The sequence below is a fragment of the Gossypium raimondii genome, chromosome 7 (genome assembly GCF_025698545.1).
Source record: "Gossypium raimondii isolate GPD5lz chromosome 7, ASM2569854v1, whole genome shotgun sequence".
Classification (NCBI taxonomy): domain Eukaryota; kingdom Viridiplantae; phylum Streptophyta; class Magnoliopsida; order Malvales; family Malvaceae; genus Gossypium; species Gossypium raimondii.
This window is the reverse complement of record NC_068571.1, coordinates 42,075,163-42,087,975: the sequence shown is the minus strand read 5'-3', so window position 1 is coordinate 42,087,975 and position 12,813 is coordinate 42,075,163. Positions and strand designations below refer to the sequence as shown.

The following is a 12,813-nucleotide window of genomic DNA, read 5'->3' as shown; positions in this document are numbered from 1 at the left end:
AGTTCATGAAGTTATATTATGAGCTCCAAATTGTATGAAACTGTGATTCCACGTCATCCTTATGCATTTTCAATAGGAGGATGACAAATCAGATTTTTCCTCCTGATTTTTAGCATTATTAGTTGGATTTAAATTTTTTCTGAAAAATCGGATTTGTCATTCTACCATTGCAAAGGGATAAAAATAACGTAGAATTACAGTTTCATATATAAAATCCTTTCTCACCCTTTATATGTAAGTTCTTAGTATGTTTTGTTTCAAAGAATATTTTCACTACTCCTTAATACCTTGTTTTCCCATCATATAGGTTATTTTGATGGTAATAAATTTATTTCATAGAGTGTTACTAGTTTCTAATCCCAAGAAATGTACTAAGGTGTATGTATCAATTAAAATATAATTATAATTATAAATTTTATAGCATTTTAAAATTATTTTAATTGAGAAAGTAAAAATAAAAAATATAAATGTGTTATTTTTAAAATTTTAATATTTTGTATTACCATCAATTTAAATTAAGAAAAGTTAAATTTTAAAATAAACTTAAATTAATTACTAATATTAATCAAATTGACCAAAAATTTAAAATTAAAAAATTCTTCAAATCAATTTGCTCAATTTTAGTAGTATAAATAAATAAAATTTTAATAAAAAGACTAATTTATCATTTGACCTTAACGTATATAGATTAAATTATCTATTTTTAATAAAATTAACAAATTACAATTTAACTCTTAATATAAAATCATCCATAATACTTTTATCATAAAAATTCCAATAATCATCACATCAAACAACTGATGCATCTTCCTTTTCCAGTGTCTAGGTGCAAATTAGTTCGTTAAATAGAGCTTTGAAGTTGAACTTGTCCAATTTTTGAAGTTATCTATTAATAAATGGTTAAATAAAGACTCGAACGTTGACTTTGTAATTGACTTTGATCATCCCTGTCGTTGCTCGATAAACACATTCCCTTTGATTTATTCTACTTGGGACTGGGAGGAAGTTACTTTACTCGGAGCAGTTAGGAATGAAGATGTTGGAAATTAAGTGTTATATTTAACTTGCATATTATATTTTATCAAATCACCTCAAAATCAATTGGCTATTTTACCCATTTAACCCAAAAAAAATATTTATAAAAATTACCCTAGTTCAAAAATATTCACCAAAATGACCTGAAATAAACAGTAAAATTAGGTTATGGGAAATAGATGACTGGCACCACCTTTTTTCTATTAAATTTTTTTTAAGGTTTTAGACACTAGATGGCTGGCACCATATATTTTTTTCAAAAAAATTTTTGAGGTAAAATTTTTTTTTAGGTAGTGGTGCTAGCCAACAAAGGGCCAAAATCACCCAACAAAAAATTTTGAGAATATTGCAACATAACCCCTCCTTATATTTCCATCTTTTTTATTTCCCAAGTTTAATTACATATTTTATATTTTAAAATAATATTGAACTACTTATAATATTTTTTAATTATTATTTCATCACTCACATTATTATTAAATTTAAAATTAATTTAAAATATACTGAACTACATATTTTATAAATTTTAAAATTTTCATGATTGAATTTTCTCATCATATTTGAATTTTCATGATTTTTTAAATTTTTGTTTTTATTTTGTTAAATGTAACTTGATTGTTGTTAAACTCAAGTATAAATAATAAATTAAGCCTAAAATATTATATTTATTTTTAAATGTAATGATAATTTTTGGAGGTGGTTTTGATAAAAAGTTGTTAAAGTTATCTTATTTTAATATATTACTAAAGAACTCCAAATGAAAGTATTTTAAAACTATTTATTAATTTTAATATTAAATTTTATAATTGTGAAAATATTTTAAAATGCTAAATACAATATCCAAAATCACATAGTTGATACTAAACTAGTTAATTTTCAAATCAAAAGTAGTTAATTTAAAATTAATTTAAATTTAATATGCACAATTAAATTATATTTTTTATAAAATGAAAATATGCTTTAATGATTTTCATCTTTTATAATAATTCAAATAAACATTGTTAAATTATTGTTTTTATTTTAAAAGATAACGAGTAATATATTTATAAAATAATTAGTTCAATATATTTTAAATTAATTTTAAATTTAATAATAATGTGAGTGATGCAATAATAATTAAAAAACATGATAAGTAGTTCAATATTGTTTTAAAATATAAAATATGTAATTAAACTTGGGAAATAAAAAAGATGGGAAAATAAGGAGGGGTTACGTTGCAATATTCTCAAATTTTTTGTTGGGAGATTTTGGCCCTTTGTTGGCCAGCACCACTTCCCCCCAAAAAAAAATTTTTAAATCAGAAAAATGGGTGCAGGTCATCAGTGTGCCAGCACCACAAAAAATTTTTTTTGAAAAAAATACATGGTGCCGGCCATCTAGTGTCCAAAACCCCCAAAATTACATTTTTAATAGAAAAAAAGAGTGGTGTCGGCCATCTATTTCCCATAACCCAAATTTACTGTTCATTTCAGGTTATTTTGGTGAATGTTTTTGGATTAGGGTCATTTTTATAAATATTAATTTTTTGGGTCAAATGGGTAAAATAGTCAAATTAATTGTCTTGTGGATGTCACATCAGTAAAGTTAATCAATGTTAATTTTTTCATCTATTTTTAGGCGATTTGACAATCAATGCGAGTTTAAGGGTTAAAAGAAATGAAAAATTAAATAAATGACTAAAATCAACTCTATTGCTACTTAAAATATCTACTTGTCGTATACCATTACACCATAATCAACAGAATTGTTGACTTGTAGTAAGCCAAATAGCTCCGATCCAACTCACCAACCCAAACACTGAGTCTCAAGCTCAACATAAGCGAGTCACAAGTAAAATAAAATGTAATAGGCTATTTTTGCCCAGGCCCAGATAAAAACCAAACAGAAAAAATAAATAAAAATATTAAAAGTCCAGTCCAGTTACAATACCAGCCCAAATAGCCTAAATTAAAAAACCCTAAGACCCAATTATAGCCCAACGACGTAAACTTTTTTCTCAGAAAGAAACCCTAATACCTAATTTCCGCTCCTAGCCTCTGCCACCATCAACCACTCCTCTGCCACCGTCGCCTACAAGAAAAAGAAAAAAACAGCAACAACACGCAACAATAGTACAAAATAGTAGAAAAAATAAAATATATATATGTAAAATCAGCTATAAAAGCCTAAAAAGAACATATTGTGAGGATTATTATTTTTTAAATAGAAATCTAACGAAGAAAAATAAAAATCAAGTTTCAAAAGGTAGCCTTTTATTTTTTTTCCGAAGTAAAACAAAAAATAATAAACAAAACCGGAAAATCATACTGTCGTTTCATCTCTGTGCCACCGTTGGTGTCTCTTTCGGTCCGAAAGGCCTTCGAGTCCTCGGGTTTTTGGCTTTAGTCGAGCATTTTAACTCCGAATCGGATTTCTACACAAAAAAGGTTTAAAAGGTATTTTTGGGTAATTTTCCGGCCATCGTCATTACAAATTGGAATTTTATCACTTTCGTAGTTACATCATTATCATTTGTTAGTATGACATTTTATACATGTTTTTTTTTTATACATCATCGTTTTATTTTTTATACGCTTCCCTTTTTATTTTATTTTGCTATAACAATGCCACGAGTTGTGTTTAAATGTACTTATCCATTTTTGTGCTATGCCCAAGTAGGCTAAATACACATTACTTTAAATATCGCATTCGTTTTTTCGCACGATGCATAAAAAAGAAATTTTTTAAAACTGATGCAATATTCTTTAGTTTTGGAATTAGAAAAAAGTGTCCCTAACTTACAGGATATGGCTTCTTTTTAAAACCGAAATAATCGAATATCTATTTCAAAAATATAAAAACGAGAATCAAATGATGATCAAATAACATTTATTCTTGATTTCGAGGATTTAAGGCATTGTGTCCTAATTGCGGGACATGATTCTTCCTTCTCGATTGACTTGAAATAAGCCCTTTTCATGAAAATTAATTTAGTAATGCATTGATACAAAAAGGGATCATGTTTTAAATTCTCTTCAAATTTTTAATTCTCGACACTAAGATATCAAGTAATCAACTAGGTATCAATTTTAGGCGTCACAAGGGTGTTAATCCTTCCTCGTGCGTAACCGACTCCCGAACATATTTTTTAAATTTTGTAGACCAAAAATCGTTGTTTTAGTAAATCAAACCTTTTATTAAAACGATCAAATTACGAGGTGATCTGATCACACCTCATAAAAGTGATTGGTGGCAACTTCCATTTTTGTTTTTTAAAATAAAAAGTCGATGACAAAGAAATGGTTTCGACAGCTTGTCACTCCACTAGGGAATAAAATAAGAGAGTCAAGTCGCAAGTTGATTACTTTTGGTCTTTTTGTCAAAAATTGATAATTTGGTTTAAATTTACGATCCCTTTATTGCATTTCATCCTTCATGTTTTGATATCTCTGGTTGTATAGCGGTCTAGTATATCTGTTTTATTGGTTTGAAAGTTTCTTTTGTGTGTTTTTCGCATATTGCATTTGCACAATTGTTCGATTTTGCCCTTCTTAAGTGGGAGTGAGAAACTATTCCTTCGTGAGGTCTTCACCTCCATATAGGATAGTGGATCGCTTTTGGGATACATTCGTACCTATGTCTTCGTGAGATCTTTATCTCCGTATAGCCATAGGGAAATGTGTTCCCCTGAATTAAACTCAATCCGTATAAGCCTATAATGGGTGAAGATCGAGGAATCTACCAATTCAGGTACCCTTACTTTAGAACCGAACTGCATATAATGAGCCTTAAGAGCCTACCCTAGGTAGAACCATACCGAACCCCTAGTGGTCACCCAATTAGGTGTTCTATTTATTATTTATTGCTTTAAATTATAAATTTGTATGAAATGTACTGACTTGTTTCGTTTTGTTTTGGTTGTGATTGCATTACAGTTTCATCTAAAAAAAGGAGGTGTTGATTCGTGTTCAGTTGCTAAATAAAGAGTTTGTCATGGAAAATGGGTTTCTTGATAAAATAGAAGACAACACAGTCGCGCGAATATGGTCCGAGAAAAGGCAACAAGAGAAAGGTGACAGCCTGTGAGAGGGGCAGGTCAGAGATATGGACCATATTATGAGCGAAGCTTTGGTTCGAGTACAAGAAGTGGCTGACCACTTGCAGACCCCAGCCGTTAAAAGCCTAAGATATGAATCGGTGTCAGATTGGGGCTAAGGATTAGCTTTGTTTCTCAAGAAAGTTAAGGTTTTGAATGTGAAGGCGAGGTCGTATATGTATACGCTTTATGTAAAGATATTCATTTTCTAGTAATAGAATTGAATCAGAATCAATGCCTCTTTTTGCATTCATTTTTCATTCATTAGCATCACATACATTAAGTTTTATAAAAAGACCTTAATTAATCAAAATTATGATAGTTACCCTGGAAACTAATAAGAGTTTGCCAATCGAATATTGTTATGGTACCCGCAGTAAAACCAGAGTCATAGATCAAAGGTTAGAGAGATTGGAACAAATTTAGAAGGACACGCAAGATCAGTTGCAAGCCCATCTACAGGAACAATTAGCTAAGGTACAACAAGACATGAGGGATCAAATACAAAAGTCCCAATGAAGCATGATAAGCCAGTTGACCCAGTTGCTAGCTAGAGGGACTGAAAAAAGGAAAATTATTGTGAATAACTCTGGAGATGATAATGAAGACCATATATACCCCCTAGGCTTTACCCTAGTAAATTTCTAAGCCCAACCAGATGCATATCCATAAAGGGTACCCATTACCATCAGATCACAACAATACCAAGCCGGTACCTCAGCACTAGTGAATTACCCTACGAGTTTAGGTTCCCATCCCAGGGATAATTCGACCAACCCCATCATTCCAAATTTGGATGACATAATGAAAATGGATAGAGCAAGAGTAGAATTTCCAAAATAGTTAAAAGATCAGTGCAAGTGGTTGGAAGAGAAATTCAGAGCTATGAAGAGTGCCAACTATCTTTGTGGGGTTGATGTTAAAGAACTGAGCTTAGTCCCAGATCTAGTGCTCCCACTAAAATTCAAAACTCTAGAATTCAAAAAATATAATGGGACTAGTTGTCCTGAAGCTCATATTACAATGTTCTACCGAAGAATGACGGGATACCTCAATAATGACCAATTGTTAATTCACTGCTTCTAGGATAGTTTGATCAGGTCAGCCGCCAAGTGGTACAACCAGCTAAGCCGTGCCGAAATCAACTCGTGGAAATACCTGCCACAGGATTTTATGAAACAATACAACCATGAGACCGACATGACACTCGATAGAATTACGCTACAAAATATGGAGAAAAAGCAAAGTGAAAGCTTTAGGCAGTACATCCAAAGATAGAGAGAGGTGGCAACACAAGTCCAACCACCTCTTCTGGAGAAGGAGACAACAATGCTTTTCATAAACACTTTAAAAGCCCCGTTTATTAACCATATGTTGGGAAGTGTTACCAAGAGCTTCTCAAATATAGTAATGTCCGGAGAGATGATTAAAAATACAATAAAAAGTGAGAAAATATATGCAGGAGGAAAAGCTAAAAGCTCAACCCTGAGAAAGAAGGAAAATGAAGTGAATACCACAAGTGTGTATAATAAGAGCTATTCAAAATCGGTCACTGTGGGCCAACCAAAGACCATAACAACAAGCCATCAAGGCCTTTCAAGGCAAGAATCTAACTCAAAACCAAACATAGAAAAACTCCAGTTCACACCCATCCCGATGATATAAAAAGAGTTATATCAAAATTTGTTTGATGCATATGTAGTATCTCCGTTTTACTTAAAACACATGCAACCTCCATTCCCAAAATGGCATAATGCGAATGCTCAATGTGAATACTATACAGGAATAACAGGACACTCAATTGAGAAATGCAATGCATTTAAAAAGTTGATTGAAAGGTTCATAAAGATGGAGATTGTAAGGTTCGATGATCCATCGGGACCTAATGTGGTAGGAAATCTGCTACTTAGTCATTTAGACCAAGGGGTAAATGCGATAATTGAGAATAAAGGAAAGAGAACCCAAACTGATGTTATAAAAGTGAGATCCTCGCTAAAACGGGTCTGGCAATAAATGATAAACAATGGATTAATTGTTCAAGATTCAGAGGAGATACCTGAAGGGATGAGGGGCTATTGTGAGTTCTACGTTGAGGAAGGTCAATAATTCCATGAGTGCACTGAATTCAAAACTTTGGTGCAAAGTCTAATGGATAACAAAGAGTTGGAATTCTTTGAAGAGGTCAAAGGCTCGTAAGGAATTTTAGGAAATTTGAGCATCAATGCTATATCCAAAGAAGGAATTGGGGAAAATCTGTCAAGCGTTCGTCTTTAAATGCCCAGAAGTGTTCTGAACAATTAGACTGCGGAATAGATCCCTATAATTTTTAGAACTAATTCAGAGTAATGTTCAAAACACACTTATTGCTCTAAACCTGGGAGAAATAAGAATTATTTTGTGAAAAAGACATGTCTATTATTTTTATTTCAATAAAATGCATCTTTTTGTCTCATTTTGGCAAACATTCTTTTGTTCTTTCCATTTCATTCATACCCATACCACATAGATATTATTCTTAAATTCATTTATTCTTTAGGTCTTCCTCCGTTCCTATAACAGGTCTCCATATATCAATGATATGAGTAACGCTGCTACTGCCTCAGAATCTCCTTTTAAGTAAGATATGTGTCTAAAGAAACCTCAAGACTTTAAAGATGATCGAGATTGTAACCTATATCCTAATTTGTTAATGATGGTAGAACAAGAGGAAAAATAGATTTTACCTCACAAAGAGTCAGTAGAAATTGTGAGCTTAGAAGACAAATAAGAGAAGAAATAGGTGAAGATCAAAGCTTGTATCACCGCAGAGACAAAGCGAGACCTCATTGAATTACTCCAGAAATTCAAAGACGTCTTTGCATGGTTGTATCAAGACATGCTTGGTCTAAGTACTGATATCGTAGTACACCAGCTTCCCATAAAAAAAGAATGTAAGCCTGTTCAACGGAAACTCCGAAGGATAATGCCCGAATAACTACTAAAAATAAAAGAAGAGCTCAAGAAGCAATTTGACGCTGGTTTCCTACAAGTGGTTAAATACTCAAAGTGGGTAGCCAATATAGTTTCTGTCCTTAAGAAAAATGGGAAACTACGAATGTGTGTAGACTATAGAGATTTAAACAAAGCCAGCCCGAAAGATAATTTCTTGTTGCCTCACATCGACACCTTAATGGATAACACGACAGGTTATTCACTGTTTTCCTTCATGGATGGCTTCTCTGGATACAACCAGATTAAGATGCATCCAGAATATATGGAAAAGACCATATTCGTAACCTCGTGGGAAATATTTTACTATAAAGTGATATCATTCGGACTGAAAAATGTGAGAGTGACGTATTAAAGAACCGTGGTAATCCTATTTCATGATATGATGCACAAAAAATCAAGTTTTATATTGATGATATGATAGCAAAATCCTAAATAAAAGAAGAGCATATACAAGTTCTGAGGAAACTATTTTTGAGGTTGAGAAAATTCCAGCTAAAGCTCAATCCAGCAATATGTACCTTCGGGCTAAGTCAGAAAAATTGCTAGAATTTTTAGTTAGCGAAAAAAGGATCGAGATTGACCCGGATAAAGTAAAGGCTATACAGAAGTTGCCTCCACCGTGCACTCAAAAGGAGGTTTGGGGTTTCTTAGGGAGATTAAATTACATCGCCCTGTTCATTTCACAACTAACTAAAAAATGCGACCCCATATTTCCGTCTCCTTAAGAAACACAACCAGGTGTATGGGATGAGGAGTGCCAAAAAACTTTTGAAAATGTTAAAAATTACCTATCTAATGCTCCAGTACTGATGCCACCTAGTCCAGATAAGCCACTGATACTGTACTTGGCAGTATTTGAGAATTCTATGGGATGTGTGCCTTGCCAACATGATGAGTCAGGAATGAAAGAAAGAGCGATATATTACCTTAGCAAGAAGTTCACCGAATGTGAGAAAAGATACTCGCTAATTGAAAAGTTATGTTGTGCCTTAATCTAGAAAACTCGAAAACTGAGACAGTACATGTTGTACCACATAACTTGACTCATCTCAAAAATAGACCCTCTAAAGTACATGATGGAGTCGACTACTCTAAATGGAAGAATAGTCCGATGAAAAATTTTGCTTTCTGAATTTGGTATAATTTATGTGAACCAGAAGGCAATAAAATAGAGTGCAATAGCATATTTTCTAGCCAGTAGAGCTCTAAAAGATGACGAGCCTCTAAACTTCGATTTCTCAAATAAAAATCCGATGTATGTTACGACTACTGAAAAAGGTGCTCAAGAAGAACATCATTGGAAACTAAATTTTGATGGGGCTTTAAACGCTGTAGGTAATAGAATCGGGGTAGTCCTAGTATCTCCAAACGGAGATCATTATCCATTTACTAATAAATTGGATTTTGATTGCACGAACAATATGGTAGAATGCGAAGCATGCATCATGGGTATCCATGTAGCCATAGAACACAAGATTAAAGTACTAGAGGTATATGGAGACTCTGCACTAGTAATCTATCAACTCAAAGGTGAACGGGAAACAAGAGATCCTAAGTTGATCGAGTATAGAAGGCTGGTCCTAGAGTTAATTAAAGAGTTTGATGACATCACCTTTTGCTACCTTCAACGAGATAAAAATCAGATGGTCGATGCCCTAGCTACTTTAGCTTCCATGATTAAAATGAACAAACAAGATGATGTAAAACCTATCCAGATGAGTATTTATGAAGCTCTGACCCATTGTTACAACATCGAGAAAGAGGAAAAAAATGATCACACTTGGTACCACGATATACTGCGATATGTAAATAATAGTGAATACCCTGATGAGGCGACCAAGAATGATAAAAGGATGTTGAGAAGATTGGTCAATGACTATGTCTTAGATAGGGAGATCTTGTATAAAAGAAGAAAGGATCATGTGCTACTAAGATTTGTGGACGCCATTGAGGCTAAAAAGATTTTGGAAGAAGTCCATGAGGGCGTTTGCGGAATGCATGCTAATGGTTTTACAATGGCACGACAAATCATGAGATTCGGATATTATTGGTCCACCATGGAAGGAGATTGTATCAATTATACAAGAGATGTCATAAGTGTCAAATTTATAGAGACAAAATTCATGTGTCTCCTTCACCTCTTTATGTTATGACATCTCCATGATATTTCTCTATGTGGGGCATGGATGTAATTGGGTTGATCTTACCAAAAGCTTTCAATGGGCATCGGTTCATCTTCATAGTTATTGATTACTTCACCAAGTGGGTCGAGGCCACTTCATATACCAATGTTACAAAGTTAGCAGTCAAAAAATTCTTGAAGAAAGAGACTATATGTCGGTATGAAATGCCAGAAAGGATCATATCTGACAATGCATTAAATTTGAACAACAACACGATATCAGAAGTCTACAGTCAGTTCAAGATCAAACACCACAACTCGTCACTGTATCGCCTAAAAATGAATGGTACGGTGGAAGCAGCCAATAAGAATATTAAGAAAATCATGGGGAAAATGATTGAGACTTATAAAGATTGGCATGAGAAATTACCATTTGCTCTTTATGTTTATCGAACATCTGTTAAGACCTCCACCGGGGCAACGCCTTTCTCATTGGTTTATGGAATAGAGGTGGTTCTGCCCATTGAAGTCGAGATTCCTTCTTTCCAAGTTTTATCAAAGCTGAAGTTAGATGAAGCAGAATGGATCTAATCTCAATATGATCAGCTGAACTTGATTGAAGAGAAAAAGCTGAAAGATATCCGTCATGGTTAGATGTACCAAAAATGAATGATGCGAGCTTATGATAAAAAGATTCGCCCCAGATAATTCAATGAGGGGGACCTGGTATTGAAAAAGATAATTCCTAGACAAAAGAACTTCAGAGGAAAGTGGATGCCAAACTAAGAAGGACCTTATGTGGTAAAGAAGGCCTTTTCTAGAGGAGCACTGATTTTGACCGAGATGGATGGAAAAAACCTGCCTAATCCTGTGAACTCAAACTCAGTTAAGAAATATTTCACTTAAAAAAAGAGAGACCAATGCAGAAACTCGCAAAGGGCGCCTTGAGACCAAAGGGGATTTGAGTTGAAAACTCGAAAAAGGACAACTCAAATTTGGATTGAAGAAACATGTGATGGTCAAGTCTTCTCAGAAGGAAGAATGTTACATCTTAGGGCATCAACAAAATACTTTAGATCTCCTAAACACATATCAAGTTCAAAATGATCTTCGAGAAGTTTGTGCAGAAAAGCTCATGCTATGATATTTGAGGCACATGCTTTCATCTTACTCATTTTGTATTTTAGCAGCATTTGCTATTTTGATTATTTTATTCATTTCAAGCTTTGCTCCAAATAAATTTCAATCTTATCCATTGTTACGATCTTTTTCAAGCATTTTTCATTGAAATAACGATTAATGGACAAGTAATATTCAAGTAAAAAGATTTCTGCATATTGCTCTAAAAATTTTTCTAAATAGTACAAGGATCTAAAATAAGACCACTAGTCAAAACTAACAAACTTTAAGAGTTGGAAATATTTGGAAAGAATAGATTAAATTATGATTATTTCTTCGGGTTTTCTGTCAAAGATACCAGCTAAACAAGAAGGTAGGGTAATACGTCGGTGATTGAACCTTGATGAACAACGAGCAATGTCAACCTAAAGAAAGGATCATTCTTAAAAAATGACATTTTTTATTCATACAAATATTATTCATATACATCTAGTTAGGAGTATTTAATTCATTCTGATCATAACATCCTAAGCGCTTGGCATAAATATAGGCCTATGAAACAAATTCTACAAGTCATGTTCCCTAGAGAACGGTGTAACAGATCAATGAAACCATAAATCCTATACCCCTGAAGTTGTAGTGGGACGAATTGAAGTCACCGTAGCAAATCTACCTCCTTGAAGTTGCAGTGGAGCAGATTGAAGCTACAAATCTTATCTCCCTGAAGTTACAGTGGAGCAAATTTAAGATAGCGAATCTTATTTCCCTGAAGTTGCAGCGGGACATATTAAAGCTACAAGTTACAAATCTTATCTCTCTGAAGGTGCAATGGAGCAGATTAAAGCGAACTTTATCTCCCTGAAGTTGCAGTGAAGCAGATTAAAGCTATAAATCTTATCTCCCTGAAGTTGCAGTGGAGCAAATTAAAGATAGCGAATCTTATTTTCCTGAAGTTGTAGCAAAACAAATTAAAGCTACAATTTACAAATCTTATCTCCCTAAAGGTGCAGTGGAGCAGATTAAATCGAACATTATCTCCTTGAAGTTACAGTGGAGCAGATTAAAGCTACAAATTCTTATCTCCTTGAAGTTACAGTGGAGCAGATTGAAGATAGCAAATCTTATTTCCCTGAAGTTCCAGTGAAATAGATTAAAGCTACAAGTTACAAATCTTATCTCCCTGAAGGTGCAGTGGAGCAGATTAAAGTAACAAGTCCTATACCTCTGAGGTTGCAGTGGGTCAAATTAAATATACTATAGCAAGTCTTATCTCCCTGAAGTTACAGTGGAATAGACTAAAGTTACAAGCTACAAATCTTATATCCCTGAAGTTGCAACGGAATAGGTTGAAGATACAAATATCTCCCTGAACTTGCAATGGAATATATTAAAGTTACAAGCTACAAATCTTATCTCCCTGAAGTTGCAGCAGAATAGGTTGAAGATACAAATATCTCCTCGAAATTGTAGT

General features: G+C 33.3%; 1 protein-coding gene across 1 annotated transcript; it reads left to right on the top strand.

Annotated features, from left to right (window-relative positions):
- Positions 1 to 9,354: 9,354 nt before the first annotated feature.
- On the top strand, positions 9,355 to 10,814 carry LOC105761698 (uncharacterized). Its single transcript, XM_012579600.1, has 2 exons — positions 9,355 to 10,108; positions 10,315 to 10,814. Exons 1-2 carry the CDS (start codon positions 9,355 to 9,357, stop codon positions 10,812 to 10,814), a joined length of 1,254 nt encoding a protein of 417 aa, XP_012435054.1.
- Positions 10,815 to 12,813: the final 1,999 nt, after the last annotated feature.

What these genes read in the sequence shown, in the direction of transcription:
- LOC105761698 (XM_012579600.1), top strand. Translation starts at nt 9,355, where the DNA reads ATGTATGTTACGACTACTGAAAAAGGTGCTCAAGAAGAACATCATTGG. An exon ending in TTGCGGAATGCATGCTAATG is followed by an intron (nt 10,109 to 10,314) that starts GTTTTACAATGG and finishes TCTTACCAAAAG; the next exon opens with CTTTCAATGGGCATCGGTTC.